The following is a 16,695-nucleotide window of genomic DNA, read 5'->3' as shown; positions in this document are numbered from 1 at the left end:
GCCACCAGGCGCTCGCCTCTGTGCCCCACCTCCAGGCCTGGCTCCAGAGGGGGGCCCCGGTGAACCACGTCAGGGCAAGTGAAACCTTGGACCTTGCTTTCTCATCATCATAGGGGTGATTTGAGCCGCACTTCATCTGGTCCCTCCCCTAGACACCTGTATGCCATGGGCGACCCTATCAAGGGCATGAGCCCCTGACAACATAGCCGCTAGGATTGTCCGGACACACGAATTCCTCCACCACGATAAGGTGGCGGCTCAGGGTGGAGCTTTCTGCACACATCATACATAAAGTTGTTGCTATTCAGCTCCACATGTGATGCTACCATAGATATCTATACAAAGGTGGCCATCTTGCCACAGGGTTGCTGTCTTGCAGGATCTATTGTATCTAAGGGAAGGTGAGTGATCTGCACAAACATAAAGACTCTTATTTCACTGAAATGTTGAGAGATTTTCAAACGGTTTGGTTTCTTACAAAAGTTATTAACGTGGCTATAATTCTACTTGATCATGTTGAAATTGTAGCTATTGTCTTTGAAAAACGACTTAAACGTGCAGCATAGTTGTGTTCTCTGTTAGAACACACAGTAAGACTCATCAGAGCAGCGGAGCGGCTCATTCGCCAGCATCAGCAAGTTCCAGCCAATCACAGCCCATCCATCAGACTGCTGGAGGTCCTGTACATTGTACGGAAGAGGATCAGGTCGAAGGATGTGTTTTTGCTCGAAGAGTACATTGGCTGCACACAGTATGTCGTAGACAGTTACCACCATGCTGCTGATATTAGTTGTGTGTTTTTAAGCTAAGGCCGCACAACATTATGACTCCACTTAGCTTACAGAGAAACAACATGCACCAGAAGCTTAACAAAACAGTCCAAGGGTTTTAGCCAAATCATGTTTTTTAGGTTGTTTGTGTGTCTCCATGTGAATATCTCCACAATAGTGTAGTTCTCTGTAGCGGGTGGGGATTTCAACAAGCTGCATTCCTAGATGTATATGCTTGAATGTTGACCTATTTTGTTTTCCAAAGAAATGTCACTTTTATGTGAAAGATAATACAAATAAAGTATTATAATGTGTTAGGATGATATAAATATTACTATTATAATAAAATAATTTAAATGATTACATGTTTAAACTAAATATGTAATAATTAAAAAATAAATAAATAAAAAAATATATGTATATATATATTGATTTAACATACCTTGTGTGTGTGTATATTCGCTGCACCTATCAGTTTAATATCATATGGTTAAGCTACACCTATGGCCTTTATAACAAACCAAACCTTTTGAAAATCGCTATAAAATTGAGCAAGTTATGGTTATTTATAAAGTTCATACACCATTAAAACAATGTTATGAGTGTGTGAGTTCACTGTGGTAAGATGGCCACCAGCTGTGGCCATTCGACGCCATTGGCCAGCAGTGGTGATGAGACATATAGCTTTTATTATACATATCTATGGATGCTACGGCTGAGAGATGCTGCTGCGCCCCTATGCTGGGCCATTTCATACATGGCTATTGCAGGCAGAAGAAAAAGTAGTTCCTGGCTACTGGGTGTAATTTAGAAAGGATCCTGATATTATAACTTTCCACTGGATTCCAGTTTGTGATAGACTGTATTTTTACAGTAGTATCGATCATTTGGTATCGATCCATTCATCAGTTCTGAATGGAACCATGGTGAAAAACCTTACAAGTAGGCTTATTTCAGAGATTGTATTCTAATGAATTTAGTTTATTATCATAAATATATTAGATAATATTTTAAGGAAATTTCAGGTTCTCATACAAGAAAAAAAAATCAAACCACTAACAACCACCAAAACTTTTGCATTAACAAGTTACCTCTAAAATCCTTTTAGGTCACAACAATCACAAAATATTCCACAAAATACTTCTGGGACTCTTTCATAGTAAATATATACTTGATCTACAGAAGGGAAGAAGCATGTAAAGTGAACTCTCCTTTTTCTTCTTTATTCCATACTGTAATACTTTGATAGAAAGAGGAGTAGTTATTTCTAGACCAGTAAAACTCATAAATTCTTAAACAAGTGGTAGAAAAGAGGAGCTCCGATCAGATGACACAAGAAACGTGCAGAAATCATAAGCTGGACTTTTACACATATTTTGATCATTCCACAGAGGACAAAAGTCTCTTTAGTTTTTTTTTTGTGGGAAATGAATATGAAAACAAATTACACTGACCTTGTATGAAAGACTGAACGATGGAAACATGATTAATGATGAGAAATGTTATAATATTCTACCAGTATTTCAGGAATATATGTTTGCTTTTCACAGGAATCATCTGGAAGCTGCTTGCATCAAAGATCTGGCTGTCATATTGAAGTTGAGTGAAATTTTAGTCACTTCTTTGAAAACAGGACGAGAATTTTTTCTCTGACTGCTTTGATTTGCAGACCGTAGATAACAGAGTTCATGGAAGGAGGAACAACATGGAACAACATGGCTGCCAGCTTCTTGTGGTCCGATAAGTGAGGGAAGCGATGGAGAATAACGATGATGTTCCCAGACACTAAGAGCAGGATGTACACGGCCAGGTGGGTGGAACAGGTCTGCAGTGTTTTGCTGAACAGAGCCTTGTTCTTTTTATACAAACACACCATGGCGATTCTCACGTAGGTGAACGCCACGCTGCACACGGAGCAGGCCATCATGGTCATGGCACTGCCCAGACCATAGATGTGGTTAATGAGGACGTTTTCACAGGAGAGCATGAAGAGGGAGGCATTGTCACAGTACGGATGGCTTATCTCGTGCCTGCAGCGGGACAAACGGACGTTGAGGACAATCATCACCACAATCAGAACAAAGGAGACCGCCCAGGCTGCCACCGACAGCCCCACCACCATCCTGGTGGTCATGATGGCGGAGTATCGCAGCGGGTTGCAAATGGCCATGTAGCGGTCCAAGGCCATGATCATGAGCACCGTGTGGCTGGTTCCTCCGTGGAAGTGAGCACAGAACGCCTGAATGACGCACTCGTGGTAATGAATGTAGCGCTGCGCCATCGGCGTCAGAACATCTCTAAGAACACGTGGAACCACCACAGAGGCCCCGAACACATCATTAAGGCTCATGTTGCAGAACAGCAGGTACATGGGCTCATGGAGGCTCCTCTCCATGAATATGAGAATTAAAAGGCTGAAGTTGGACACTATGATGAAGATGTAGATGACAATGAGGAGGACAAACACGGCAATGGAGTACTCAGGGCTGACCTTCAACCCCTCCAGCTGAATAATATGCAGACTAAAGGTTTCATTCTCCATCATGCAAGATCCTGCAGAGAATCACAGAGAAACAAGTCAGCAATGTCCATTCTGGACCAAAACATTTACAGATCGTCATGGATTTCCTGGAAAGAAGGAAGTAATTTCATGGATTTATTGAGACATCTTCGAACATAAACATAAATCCTTGATGTGAGTCAGAACCAGTAGGTCCAGATTTAAGGAGAATGTTTGCACTGAACAACTTCACTGAACCCTCAGAGAAGCTTTCTGACTTTTTTTAAACTAGTCAAAAGGTTGGAGACACATTAAATCAAATAGAAATAAAAAAGTGTGTTTGGTCGTGTATGTTAATGTAAAAGTTTAAGACACATGGAAATAATTCTCTCTACTTTGACTGAGTCATGACTTGTGCCACATAATTAATTAAAGCTATTATTATTATTATTAAACTACTATTAATATAGTACAGACTAGAAAAGTAATTTCTGCAATACAAGGATTGCAATAATTCAACATTCATTTTAAAATGAAACTGAGAATAATAATGGTGTAAAAGTGAACATTTCTTCTGAAATCACAAATTAAATTCAGCTGCAACGAGTCAAAATGACCACATGTAGATTTTCTTTTTAAAAATAATTACAGATGATTATATTTGGTGTAACCATGGTTTATTACTGTGTTATTATATCTTTTAATAAGCACATGTTCCTTTAGTGTTTCATTAACGTGATAAATTTAAGTTGTGAATTACTTGCTCCTAAATACAATATATTACATAATAAGCTTTACTTGCTCAGATGTACTGTCCACTTATTAACCCCTCAACAGATTTATTTACAATTATAGAAAAATAAAATATACAGGAAAAATCTAGCAAAGAAAAAAAAAAAAAGAAAAATGACAGAGAGAAAAAACTGGAAAAAACTATAATAAAATAAATAAACTAGAATTAAATTTAAAATACATGAATAACAATTAACAAGTACAGATAAATAGGAAACAAAATAATATGAAAGTAAATACATAGACAAGACTGAATGAAAGTAAACAAATAAATAGAATAAATTGGTTATATAAAAATAAATTAAATCAACTAAATTTGCAACACAAGATATCAAGAGTTTAACATAATACACCAAATAAAAATAAAGCACAAGTACATAAAAGTTTAAATCAGACCTAAACCTGTGGCGTTAAGTTCCTCTGAAAATAATCAGATACAAGGAATGACAATGGAAAAGATTTTCAGAAAACTGGAGAACTATTGATCAGGAGCAATTTTAAAGATTAAAACAAAATCTGTCTGCTGGGAAGAGACAAATGGTGAACATTTGTCCCTTCCCAGCAGCCTGCGGTCCAGAAGCTAAATAAGCACAAAACATCCTCAACACACAGCCGCCCTCTTTTACACACACTGCAGCTCCGTCTGCCGTTAACCACAAACCGGATTCCTGTCTGATGAACACCTGCCACTACAGAACTGAACTATCAGGGTGAGATGAAGCCGTGTTACAGATGTTACCGTCATCATCATGAAATAACAATAAAGCCTTCCTGTTCTGCAAAGTCACATCTAACACTAAAACTAAAATCCTTCATGCACATCATAGAAATGTCAAAGACCAAAACACAGCATCAGGTTTACCTCTGTAGACAGGATCCTCCTGGACCAGAGAAGGATTTCAGACTCTTTTATAAGCTGTGAAAGAATCACAGACTCATGTTGCCTGCTGGCCCTGAGTGTCTTCATCACCTCCTCACCAAGTAACCGGATGTATATGAACTCTGTTCTCTTGACTCACTCCACTCCGATTTATACGTTAATTTGAATAATCTGAACTTTATTTCATAACTTCTCTCTGCTGGGACCAATAAATGAATGAATGAATGAATGAATGAATGAATGAATGAATGAATGAATGAATGAATGAATGAATGAATGAATGAATGAATAAATAAATAAATAAATGTTAATAGGTTAATTCAGAGAAATTTTGAGTTAAAATGTTTTAAAAGGATAGACTATTTCATTTGAAGAGGATGCAACAGGTACTGTACTTCAGACTCTGGTATGTTTCCATATTTTACAATGCAAACTTCATTTCTCATGATGGACTTGGGGGCAATAGTATTTTCTGTGACATGACGTTTGTTCACTTGATGTTGGACTGAACCAGAGTCGTGTTTTCGTCTGAGCTGCAACTCGCTGCTATTTTACACTTCCTGTTTCATTCTAGATCTTTTTCTCTTCTGCATCTGTTAACTTTCCATCATGTTCAGTTCAGTTGAATTTATTTCAACAGTTGAACATCTGCTCTGTGGTGGAGTGAATCTAAGCCTTTTTTTTAAGTTTATCATGAGCAGGTATTTCCTACAATTTTCACCTGAAATCTGATCATCTTCCACACTTTGTCCTCTGTCATTGCTTCGCTCCAGGTTAACTCTGAGCATGTATCTAAAGCTTAGCCCAGCTGCTTGCTCACCTCTGAGGAAAAATCTCCAGTTGAAGAGCACAGACTACTGCCTGCTGCACAACAAAAATGACCTCTCACATGTAGGACACAATACTCACAAGAAATATTTCTGGGGACCGTTGGTCGATAAGCTCTTTTCAGCACGAGCTGCTGCACAGTCCTAACAACTTGTTAGTGATGCGAACAAGTGATCCAAACACAGGATGACAAGGAAGGAAGCTGGCAGACATAGGACTGAGGACTTTATTCTGGTCCTCATCAGGGGCCTCATTTATCAAGCTGGTGTAGGTACAAAAACCAGCGTACGCCAATCATAGTCAACTTTTGGGATTTATGAAAACCAAACTTGATGGGAAAATGCTCCTACCTCCATGCAACTCTGACCCTGCTGTATGCACACAATCTAGAAAAATGGGAAACTGATGTGAAATGTGAGACATTTGTGTATTACCTTTCACACAATGTTAGATATTAAAGCTGTTTACAGAAATAAATAAAGAGGCACATTCAATATTAATTCTCCTAGGAGCGCACGCTCGGGGGAAAACAAAACTGGATTTTCAGGAAAAAAGGAGATGATATTAATAAGAACCTCAACCACTAAAATATGCTCTGTCATTGTGAAACAAAACTTCCATGTTATAAAATCCATGCAGCTAAATAAGGTGACAGTCTGCTGCCAGCATGTAGCAGTCAGTGTGAAAAGTAGCTTTGGTCCTTCTTTCCAGCGGAGCGGAAGCTTAGTCAGAGTTAATAACATGGATACTGAGCTTCTCTTTGGGCATCTTTAAGTTTATTTTCAACTTCAATGTGAAAATCTTGATGAACTGAGTGGATGTGTAGTCCCTAAATACACACACTGAAAACTAAATATGACTTGATTTCCCCACATTGGCTTAAAACCAACCTAGTAGTAGCACAGAACTAGATTAGCACTGCTACCTAGCTTTATGCTAACATCAGGTTAATAGCTTACTTAACATTATTAGTTGTACCTGCACAGGGACTAAATTTCTTCTAGAAATGTGCACATAACACATGTCAAAATTTTAATAGGATGATTTTTTTAGGATACTTTATTATTGACTTAAAACTGGTTTAGTGATGCTGGTGTTCCATGCAGGTCTGGAAAGATCTTTCTTTCCTCCTGGTCCAGTAACCTGTCAATCATCTGAGGTGGTACCTGGGGTGTCCAATCACATTCCAGAGGTGGCCAATACAATTTTTTCCCCCTCTAGCTCCGCCCCTGTATAGACCAACAGACTCCAGTAAGAGTTCACCATAAGATTTGGTATTGATCCGATACCAAGTAAATAAAGGCCTAGTATCACCGATACTGATGCTTTCTTAACTCACTAAATAAATCGATAAGCAGCATCAATTGCTTCTCTGAGATCATTGCTGATGTCTTTCTTCCTCCCTCCTCTGAAGCTAATTTACCTCACTTTAAGACATGGTGAAAAAACAAAGCAAAACTTCAGGATAGTGAGAGGATTTAGTTTAATTTTCACACCAGTTTGAACCTGTTTTGCATCACTTCACAGCTGCTTTAGTATTCTTGATAAAGACGACCAGAATTCTTTGTCTGACCGCTTTGATTTGGAGTCCGTAAATAAAGACGTTCATAGCAGGAGGAACCACATGGAACAAAATGGAAGCTAGCTTCCTGTAGTCTGATAAGTCGGGGAAACGATGGAGGATGACCATGACGCTTCCCGACACAAACATGATGATATACAAGGCCAGGTGTGTGGCACAGGTTTGCAGGGCACGGCTGTTCACCTTATTGTTCCGGTTGCTCAGACACACCACAGCAATCCTCAGGTAGGTGAGCGTAATGCTACCGAGGGATGAGCCCAGCAAGACCACCGTGTAGCCAAGGCCGTAGATGTTGTTGATAAGGACGCTCTCACAGGACAGCTTGAATAATGAAGCATTGTCGCAGAATGGGTTGGCTATGACATTCCTGCAGCGCAACAGGCGGACACTCAGGCCCACGAGGATCAGCACCATGACCAGAGCGACTGTCCAGGCTAACACTGAGAGCTTCACCACCATCCTGTTGGTCATGATCATGGAGTATTTCAGTGGGTTGCAGATGGCCACGTAGCGGTCAAAAGCCATTATCATGAGCACAGTGTGACACACGCCAGCAAACATGTGGCTGCAGAAAGCCTGGATGACACAGCTGACGTAGTGAATGTAACGCTCTGAGACCGGAGTGAAGATGTCACTCAGCAGAGGAGGAATGATGGTCGTGGCCCCAAACACATCGTTGATGCTCATGTTGCAGAAGAGCAGATACATGGGCTGGTGGAGGCTCTTCTCCATGGAGATCAGGACCATCAGGCTGATATTAGACAGCATGATGATGATGTAGATGATGAGGAGGAGGATGAAGGCAGGCATGGAGGACTGAGGAGTGACTTTTAACCCCTCCAGGAGCAGGATTTCTGCATTTAAAGTCTCGTTTGCCATTGTGCAAAAGTTTTAAAAGAGCTTAAAGTGGATAAAAGAAGATGACATGAAACCCTGAAGATGATGATGTTTGCAGGATGATGGTGGAGGCTGCAACTGCTGCTCAGGTCTGAACTAGCACTTGGAAAAAAGAGCAGATGTGAATCTTATATCAATATTAAAACAAAACTTTCAAAGTGAAGAGAAATCTCTGAACCAGACTTACATTTAACATGAAAAAATAGTTTTTCAAAATTTTCATCCAAATTTTCATCTGAAATTAAAACAACTAAAGGGCAAAATAAATCTATGTGTGTGTGTGTATATATATACATATATATATATATATATATATATGGCTTGTTGTTTTTATGGCTTCATTAATCTCTTGCTGCAAAACAGCTGAATGTCTATTTTTTATGCTTCATTTCAAGCATAAAGCAATTCAACGTTTTTTACCGGAAATAGCATAAAACCACACAAAATTATATTAAGACATAATTAAAAGGACGTGTAAATTATAATAAAATCATATAAAATAACTTAATTTAAATTATTTAAAGACAATTTCAGTCCATATCAGCTAATTTGAGAAAACCGAGATTTAACAGGTTTACAGATTTACATCTGGTGCGAGTTTAAGCTCCAGTGGCAGCTGGTCTGGATTCTGGTCTGGACTAGCTTATCTGAGTTGGTGGATCAGTTTGTAAATTATCAGTAAGGTTTTAAAATCTATTCTGTAACTGACTGGAAACCAGTAAAAAGTGAAACTAACTGGTGTGATGTGTTCAGATCTCTTAGTCCTGGTTAAAACTCCAGCAGCAACATCTGGATGTTTAATACCTCCAGTCTACTGGAGGTGAATGCATGGAGGAGTTTTTTGGTTCCATGAAAAAGTCTTTTTATGATATTCTGAAATTTACATTATTTTTCAGTCTTTTGTACCTCAACTTTTTATTTTTTTCCTCCAGCAGCTCACCGCTTTACATCTTTATTGGATTTAATTGGGCTTCAATTTATTTATTTAAAACACTCAACAACATGAACAATAAATAAGAAACGATTGAAAAACAGACATAATGTTAATGCAACCAAGTAAAAATAAAAAGTGATGTGGTGAACAGAGGATCATGTACATACTGGTAAAACTTTTAAAATTGTCCCATTATTTGTAGTTTTTTTTATTTACATTCAAGATGTTCAAGCCCAGTACTGATGCAAAGGGAAGCGGTGACCTGCCAGAAGCTAAAACTGCTGGTTTCCTAGACCTGAAAACTCTACAGAAACAGGCCTTTTCATAGAACATGTGTTCCAACTCCCAGCTGTTCTGCAGCAGCAGCTCGACAGGTGGTCCCACCTGTCTGGTGTCCCAGCTTGTCCTGATCACTTTCAGCCCTTTCATTAACAAACCAGATCAACAGAGTTGTTCTAAAACCTTTGACCTGTACTTTGTAAATTATGTTCCAGGAAACATTATAATATAGTGTAATATGTAACATATTATAACAGGAAGCACCACTCAGTCAGGGATGTTTCAGAACCACAAAACTCTTGCACATAACATTCCCTTTATTATTATTCATGGTTTTATTGAATATTCACCTAATTTTTGTACATTCAATTAATTATTTTGCTGTTTCTATTTATTTTCATTAAGTATAACTATTTCAAAAAGAATCAAAAAAGCAAAAACTTCATGTTTCTGTTGCTAATTTAGAAAAAAAGTCAAAAGTTCAGGAAGTTTCATGCAATGCAGAAAATGTAACATCCAGAAGTGGGATGCCTGGTTCAAATAAACTAAGCCCCATAAATCCATGATGGTTAACTTTAGTTGAGGACAGTGGTGTGGTGGTTAGCACCGCAGCCTCACAGCAAGAAGGTTGAGCCTTGGCTGAGGGAGGTTCGAACCTGGTGGACAGTGGCCTTTCTGTGTGGACTTTGCATGTTCTCCCCGTGTATGCATGGGTTCTCTCTGGTTCTCTGGCTTCCTTCCACCGTCCAAAGACATGCATGTTAGGTTAACAGGTGACTCTAAATTCTCCCTAGGAGTGTGTGTGAGTGGTTGTTTGTCTCTTTCTGTGTTGGTCCTGCAATGGACTGGTGACCTGTCCAGGTGTACCTGCCTCTCACCTGATAAAATGTTGGGTTAGGCTCCAACTTCCCCACGACCCATAATGGACTAAGCAGTACAGAGAATGAATGAATGAGCTGAGCATTTATTCATAAAAAAATGAATGAATGAATATTTTCTGAGAGCAGAAAATATCAAGAAGAACTTAAACATGCTGGAGTATTTAGTGAAAAATGAAGACAATAACAGACAATAACAAACATAAAATGAAAGCCTGAACTTTCACAACCTGCAGACTATGTGAATCTCATACTCACGTGCTGGTGCAGACCTTCTCCACAAGCCTGAGGTCGGTGCTCAGGTTATATCATGTAACCAATGAGCTTCTGGGACTCTGGGACTTTTTTTTTTTTTTTTTTTTATATCAGAGCTGTGAGAACAGGAAATAGCAGTAGGCTATCACAGCTCTTATCTGGACCAACGAAGTCCCCTCAGTTCTGCAGCTGCAGCACAAATCAGTGAAGAAATGAATTAAATAAGAATCCATGTCCATGGATAAGTGACTCATTTGCATGTTTACCTTTTATATACACCTGCCCTGTTTCCACCAAAGGAGTCTGGATCGGTACAGGACCAGAATATTAAATCTGAGCTTTAGGAACCCCTCAGTTTGGGCTCCAATCCATTAGTCAAAAGAATCATCATTTCCTGTGTGTCAGCAATAAGAGCAAAGCAGGAACAGCTCCGTGTTTACATATACGAGGATTTATTGTTGTTTAAAGCCTCGTGACAATAAAAAAGACCGGCTGGATGTCCCCATCCTACTCCTTTGTTACTGTGTTGCCTTCATTGGAATTCATGGAAGGTGTTGCATTGCTATGGCAACCTAAAAACCAATGTCTTCTTTGCATGTGTTGTTTACAAGCCAGGTTATAGTTTTGGATTTTTTATTAGTTTTAGTTTTTATTTTGTTTTGACTTTTTGTTTTCAAATTCAGTTTTTTTAATTGGTTTTTAGAACAAATTTTATAGTTTTTATTAGTTTTTGTTTTTTTTAGAAATGCTTAGTTTTAGTTTAGTTTTTATTAGTTTTAGTGTTAGTTTCAGTTTTTTGTTTGTTTTTTTCTAAATTAGGGTATTTATCAGGTGCAAAATTCAAAATAATCTGAATAAGCACTGTATAATAAAAACTCAAGATACAATTTTTAAAAACTGTATCAGGAAGAAACGTGAACAGCTATCAACAAATCAAATACAACAGCCCAAAAGATAGCAGCCTTAAGTAAAAAAAAAATGTGTGCAACACATCACACCAGTTTTGAAACCATTACCCTGGCTTCCAGTCAGTCACAGAATAGATTTTAAAACCCTTCTGATTGTTTACGAATCCCAGAACTGTTTAGGCCCAGAATACATTTGTGACATGTTCAGAGAATATAAACCTAGCAGAGCTCCTAGATCCAAAGACTCTGATCAACTAGTCCAGACCAGAGTCCAGACTCAGGGTTCCTACATGTTTTTACAAGTTAAATTCAAGACTTTTTAAGACCTTTTTAAGGCTACTTGGAACACAATTTAATACCCATGTCACCACACTGGCAAAAATGAATGACTCCTAGAATTTTAAAAAAAATGCATGTATTTACATCAGCAGTGATTATTACAGTGACCTGGGTGTGTATGAAAAGTGCAATGCTTCACTTGAACTGCTTGAAAAATCTGTATATCACCTTACAACACAAAGCAATTCAAAGCGCTTTTTATCAATGCAGCACAGGCAGTAGAGCTCAGGCAGCGACAAGCAGCAGCTGGCTGATAATTTACAGGAATAACAGATTTGACTGAGCTGATGCTGAAAACTACACAGCATTTTATTTATAGTCTCAGTCTAGATAGAAGGTTCATACTGAGTTCTTTTATTAAAACAAAGCAGTCTGAAGTACGTCAGCTGCTCTCTGTGTTGCTTTTGGAGTTTGGCGTGATGCCACCGTACACAGACCAGTGCGCGCACATGTGTGCAGACATCTGCCAGCACCGCATACAGTCATCTACCACCTGAAAAGCACACACAAAGGTTTTTATTCTACCAGGAGGTGAAACACTCGCTCTCCATCGAGGAACACCCGGAGTATTTCTCTCATTGCAGTGTTACGTTGATAAAGTCGTGCACGTCATGGTGTAATGTGTGATTTTAGAGGTTCGTGGTGGTCGGCAGATGAAACACACAAAGTCAGAGTGCTAGAATAAATGTGTCAGGTTTATTCCCCGCAGCTCATGACACTCATCATTACATGTCAATGGGTTCAGCCTTATAAGCATAGCATAGCATAGCATAGCTTGCCCTACCTTTGACACGGACTGGAGAGCCAACAATCCCGGTAGAGTGGCTTAGAAAACCCCGGCTGGGCGTTCGTACATAACCCGCAGCAGACTCTACCGAGATGTGGGATTTCCCCGTCTTTATACTTATTTAGAAAAAACACAACATCGCATGAGAGAACGGATGGCCGGTCCTTTCCCACAGGCGAGGATGAGTCCTGAGATCCTGTCTTGTAAACATATTTACAAGACACCCTTTTCTCACCCTTCCAAAGATAGGCAGTTACACAGGCACCAAAACAAGCAGAATAATATAACAAAAACAGTATACAGCTTGGGACAAAACAAGCAGTTATATAACACCAATAGTATACAGATGGTCATTTTAGGACACAAATTAGATATTCCCATATCATTCCACCTCTGGCCTAAAATGGCCTTAATTCATAAAACCTTCCAAAACAAGCAGTTATATAACCCCAATAGCATACAGGTGGGCATTTTAGGACACAAATTAGATATTCTCATATCATACCACCTCTGGCCTAAAATGCCATTAATCCATAAAACCTCCACCTTCCCACATGACATCCAATAATTCCATCAAAAACCTGCACATGCCCCCAGTGATTTTGATTATCTACGGTCAGATTATAACACACAATGCGGCGTATATAAAGGCATGTTAATACATTCCATAGCGTCAATACACATAAAATAGCCACAAGAATCAATAATGGTGGAGCTACATATGTTCTAGCGGTGACAGACATTCCTGAAAAAATGTCCCACCAGTGATGAGCACTGTCCATCTCCACCATCCTTGCTGCATGCAAAACCTGTTCCCGGTTAACTAGAGTTGTTGCTAAGGCACGGGTAACATTGTTACATTGTGCCAATTCCATAGGTGTAAACCTTTTAAACAACCTGAGAACGGTACAGTAGGCAACTGAGTATGGTTGTGAGTAGTAGCTACGCAAAGGGTGTTGGGGCCCACTTGCCATAGCATGTCGCTAGCTGGTTCTATAAACCATTCACACAGTGCCGTGTCTCCTGTAAAGCATGGATTTCTATACCCTTTAGATAAGAGGCAGGCTTGGCCTCGATCAGTAGTTTCACAGTCCGTCAGGTCATACGTGTGATTGGTTTGGGGACTAAACCATTCACCGTGAGTTCTCAAAAACATATACTTATTATGTACGATCAATGGTAATACCTGAAACTTACAGATGGTGATTACTTGAGTAACATTCCACTGTATCCAACTTACTGTACACATGGTCATATTACATCGAGTCTGTTCAGGTTTTATTTGTAACCATAAAGCATCAGATATATCAAACAATCGTCTCCATTCATTTGGGTTAGGTGTAGTTATTACCCGTACAAACCTCTCCTCCTGTAGTCAGGAATATATCACCTGTAAGCCACACACAGTTGCATCAATAGCTTTGGTTACATTTATTAAAACATCGGCAGTGTCATTAAACAATCTAGTTTGCCATTTCAACTGTTGTTGTAAAATGATTGCAGTCTCTTTTTGGGGTCCTATAGGGACCGGCATCCAGTTCCCCAGGCGATGAACGGCCTGGCTAGCTTTATTTCCAGTGTTGGACAACATTGTCCAAGTGATTTCTCCTGTTCGAACCACAGCGTGTGCTTTTTCCTGGCAGGTCGTCACCAGTGGAGCTGTATGATTTTTAATTACTAGTTCCTTTGGCAATGCGTCCACTGGGTAAATAAAAGGGTTAGTCCGATTATCTATGGTTGTAGCATTTCTTAACTGATAAATTGGCAATGTAACAGGCCTCATTGTTGTTGCGTTCCTCCAGCCCATTCGAAACTGAACCACTTCCTCCATCGACTGGTGGGGGGTCATCGCAGTGACAGTGAGGGCAGCTAGCAGCATGCCCCAGCAGGCAGCACCACCAGGTCTCAGGGGGGCCCTAGCGAGGATCCTTCTGCGTCCCCTCCTTATTGGATCTTCCGATCAACCTCCTCCACTCCCACTCAGACATCCACCAGGCACACCAGGCTGAAAGAGACACATGACTTCAGAAGAATATAGCACACAGCATTAGTCTTTTAAATCCAAATCCCCCTTGACCTCTAGTAGTAAACACCTGTGGTGTTGTTATTTCTTGCACCATTGTCATATTACATGGTTTTATTACCAGCTGAGCTATTTTGTCACCTTTAGTGACCACAAACGGTTCAGCAGCTATATTTACTTGTCAGGTCCAAAACCTGCTGAGCCGTGGCTCGCAGTGGAATTTAGCATCATTTTGTTTTTTCCACATTTTAACACTTTCGCACCATGACCATTTGAGTGAGTGGTGTCACTCCTTCTGCAAGGGGTCTGTTATTAATTTGTTTAACCACCTCTGGTAAATTGCACTTCCAATTATCTAAACTATTATCACCTGCGGCTTTCCTCAGTGAGGATTTTAATAATCCATTTAGTCTTTCAATTAACTCATAACTCATCTACCTCTGCCAGAGCCACGATCACACAACTGGACTAAGTCAACCACTGTACTTACTGCAACCTATAACTGTCGCTCTGATATTATATATCATATAATTATATAATATTTGTATCCTTTGCACATCATCCAACATTCTGTATCATCTTTACACATCCTTTATTTACATAGTCATATTTACAACAGCTATTTTCATTATTACTTCATCTTGCCACTGCACCCTATCTGCCAATCCACTCTGGATTTCTATCTTTATTTTATTTCTGTTTTTATTCCACTTTACTTATATTGTATATTTTACTTCTATTTTTTATTCATAGTTTATGCCACTTATGACACTGGACTATTGTAACAACGCAATTTCCCTTCGGGGATAAATAAAGTTGTCTGTCTGTCTGTCTGTCTGTCTAACCCTGCTGCTTGTGGGTGATATGGAATGTGATAAATCCATTCTACATGGTTTTCATCTGCCCATTTCCTTACCATGTGACCTGTGAAATATGATCCATTATCAGTTTAAATTCATACAGGCATGTCATAATATTGTTCAATCACGTCTAAACATTTTAACGTTGCCTTTTGATTACTAAATTTACAGGGATGAACTATCAATACTCCAGAATAAGTATCTACAGCAGTACATGCATATTTACAGTTCTGTGAGACTGGCAATGGTCCAATAAAATCCATCTGCCAGATTTTCTAATTCTCTTATCATCCCTTGTACAGCAGAAGCAGGTCTGTCTACAGCATTTAACATTAATGTCAACACCAGGGGTCTGTAATGTGGAGGACCGGTTTTTATCAGATGATCCCGTACTGATTTGGGCACATTCATATCAGCCCATGCATCAGCCGTTCCCAGAAACACTCCTTCCCTCATCATTAACTGAGCCACCCGTTGCACAGCATCTCTGATAGTATACCAGGGCCGGGTAATTGGTGTCCAATCACCGGGCAGGCGGAACACAGTTCCGGTTGCAAGGGCGTACAAAGAAAACACAGATGCCGTGGCTCCACGCAAATCTGTCATTGCATCCCTGTATGCGGCATTAACATCAGGGTTTCTGGATAAACTGACAAATTTATGTGCATCCCCCTGATCCACATCAGTTTGATGGGCCCCTTCTTCCAACAATCTTACCAGCCATGAATCCAGGGGCTCCTCCACCCCCTGCCTGAATTTTCTCCCCAGATGTGACACCTCCTCTGCAATATAATCCTCTGTAATTCTCTGAAACAGTGCTGCAGGGGGTCGTGGTTGCACCATAACGGGCTGCCCATTTTCATCGAACATGAGGTCACCCAGCCCGTTTACAGCCTGAACAGGGGCTGCAGGACCCATATTCTCAGTCTGGCGACGACGGGTCACTGGATTTGCCCGATACCAGTCTAACCCTTCAGCCTCGTCCCAGACATCTTCATCCCATTTCATGGGATCCCAACTAGCATCCTCCCGTACCCGTGCAGCCACGGTACGGACTTTGGCAGGGTCAGTACGGCGGGGCGGTCTCCTCCGCATTTGCCGCCGAGTCTGAGCCAAACCCACCAAAGCTTTGTTCAAACATTGATTCAGTGCTTCTTTCTCTGCCTGTATTTTCATTACTTCT

General features: G+C 39.9%; 2 protein-coding genes across 2 annotated transcripts; both read right to left on the bottom strand.

The window, feature by feature from the left end:
- Positions 1-2,385: 2,385 nt before the first annotated feature.
- On the bottom strand, positions 2,386-3,339 carry LOC121654839 (olfactory receptor 52J3-like). Its single transcript, XM_042009178.1, has one exon. The coding sequence runs from the start codon at positions 3,313-3,315 to the stop codon at positions 2,386-2,388; it is 930 nt and encodes a 309-aa protein (XP_041865112.1). The 5' UTR covers positions 3,316-3,339.
- Positions 3,340-7,286: 3,947 nt separating this feature from the next.
- LOC121653966 (olfactory receptor 52E8-like) lies at positions 7,287-8,231 on the bottom strand. The gene has a single exon (XM_042007775.1). It carries the CDS (start codon positions 8,229-8,231, stop codon positions 7,287-7,289), a length of 945 nt encoding a protein of 314 aa, XP_041863709.1.
- Between the last annotated feature and the right edge of the window lie 8,464 nt (positions 8,232-16,695).

This window comes from Melanotaenia boesemani, chromosome 15 (assembly GCF_017639745.1).
Source record: "Melanotaenia boesemani isolate fMelBoe1 chromosome 15, fMelBoe1.pri, whole genome shotgun sequence".
In the NCBI taxonomy this organism is placed as follows: Eukaryota; Metazoa; Chordata; class Actinopteri; order Atheriniformes; family Melanotaeniidae; genus Melanotaenia; species Melanotaenia boesemani.
Note: the sequence above shows the minus strand (reverse complement) of the source record. Positions and strands in the feature narration are given on the sequence as shown.

Excerpts from the sequence above, each read along its gene's own strand:
- LOC121653966 (XM_042007775.1), bottom strand. The coding sequence starts at position 8,231 with ATGGCAAACGAGACTTTAAATGCAGAAATCCTGCTCCTGGAGGGGTTA.
- LOC121654839 (XM_042009178.1), bottom strand. The coding sequence starts at position 3,315 with ATGATGGAGAATGAAACCTTTAGTCTGCATATTATTCAGCTGGAGGGG.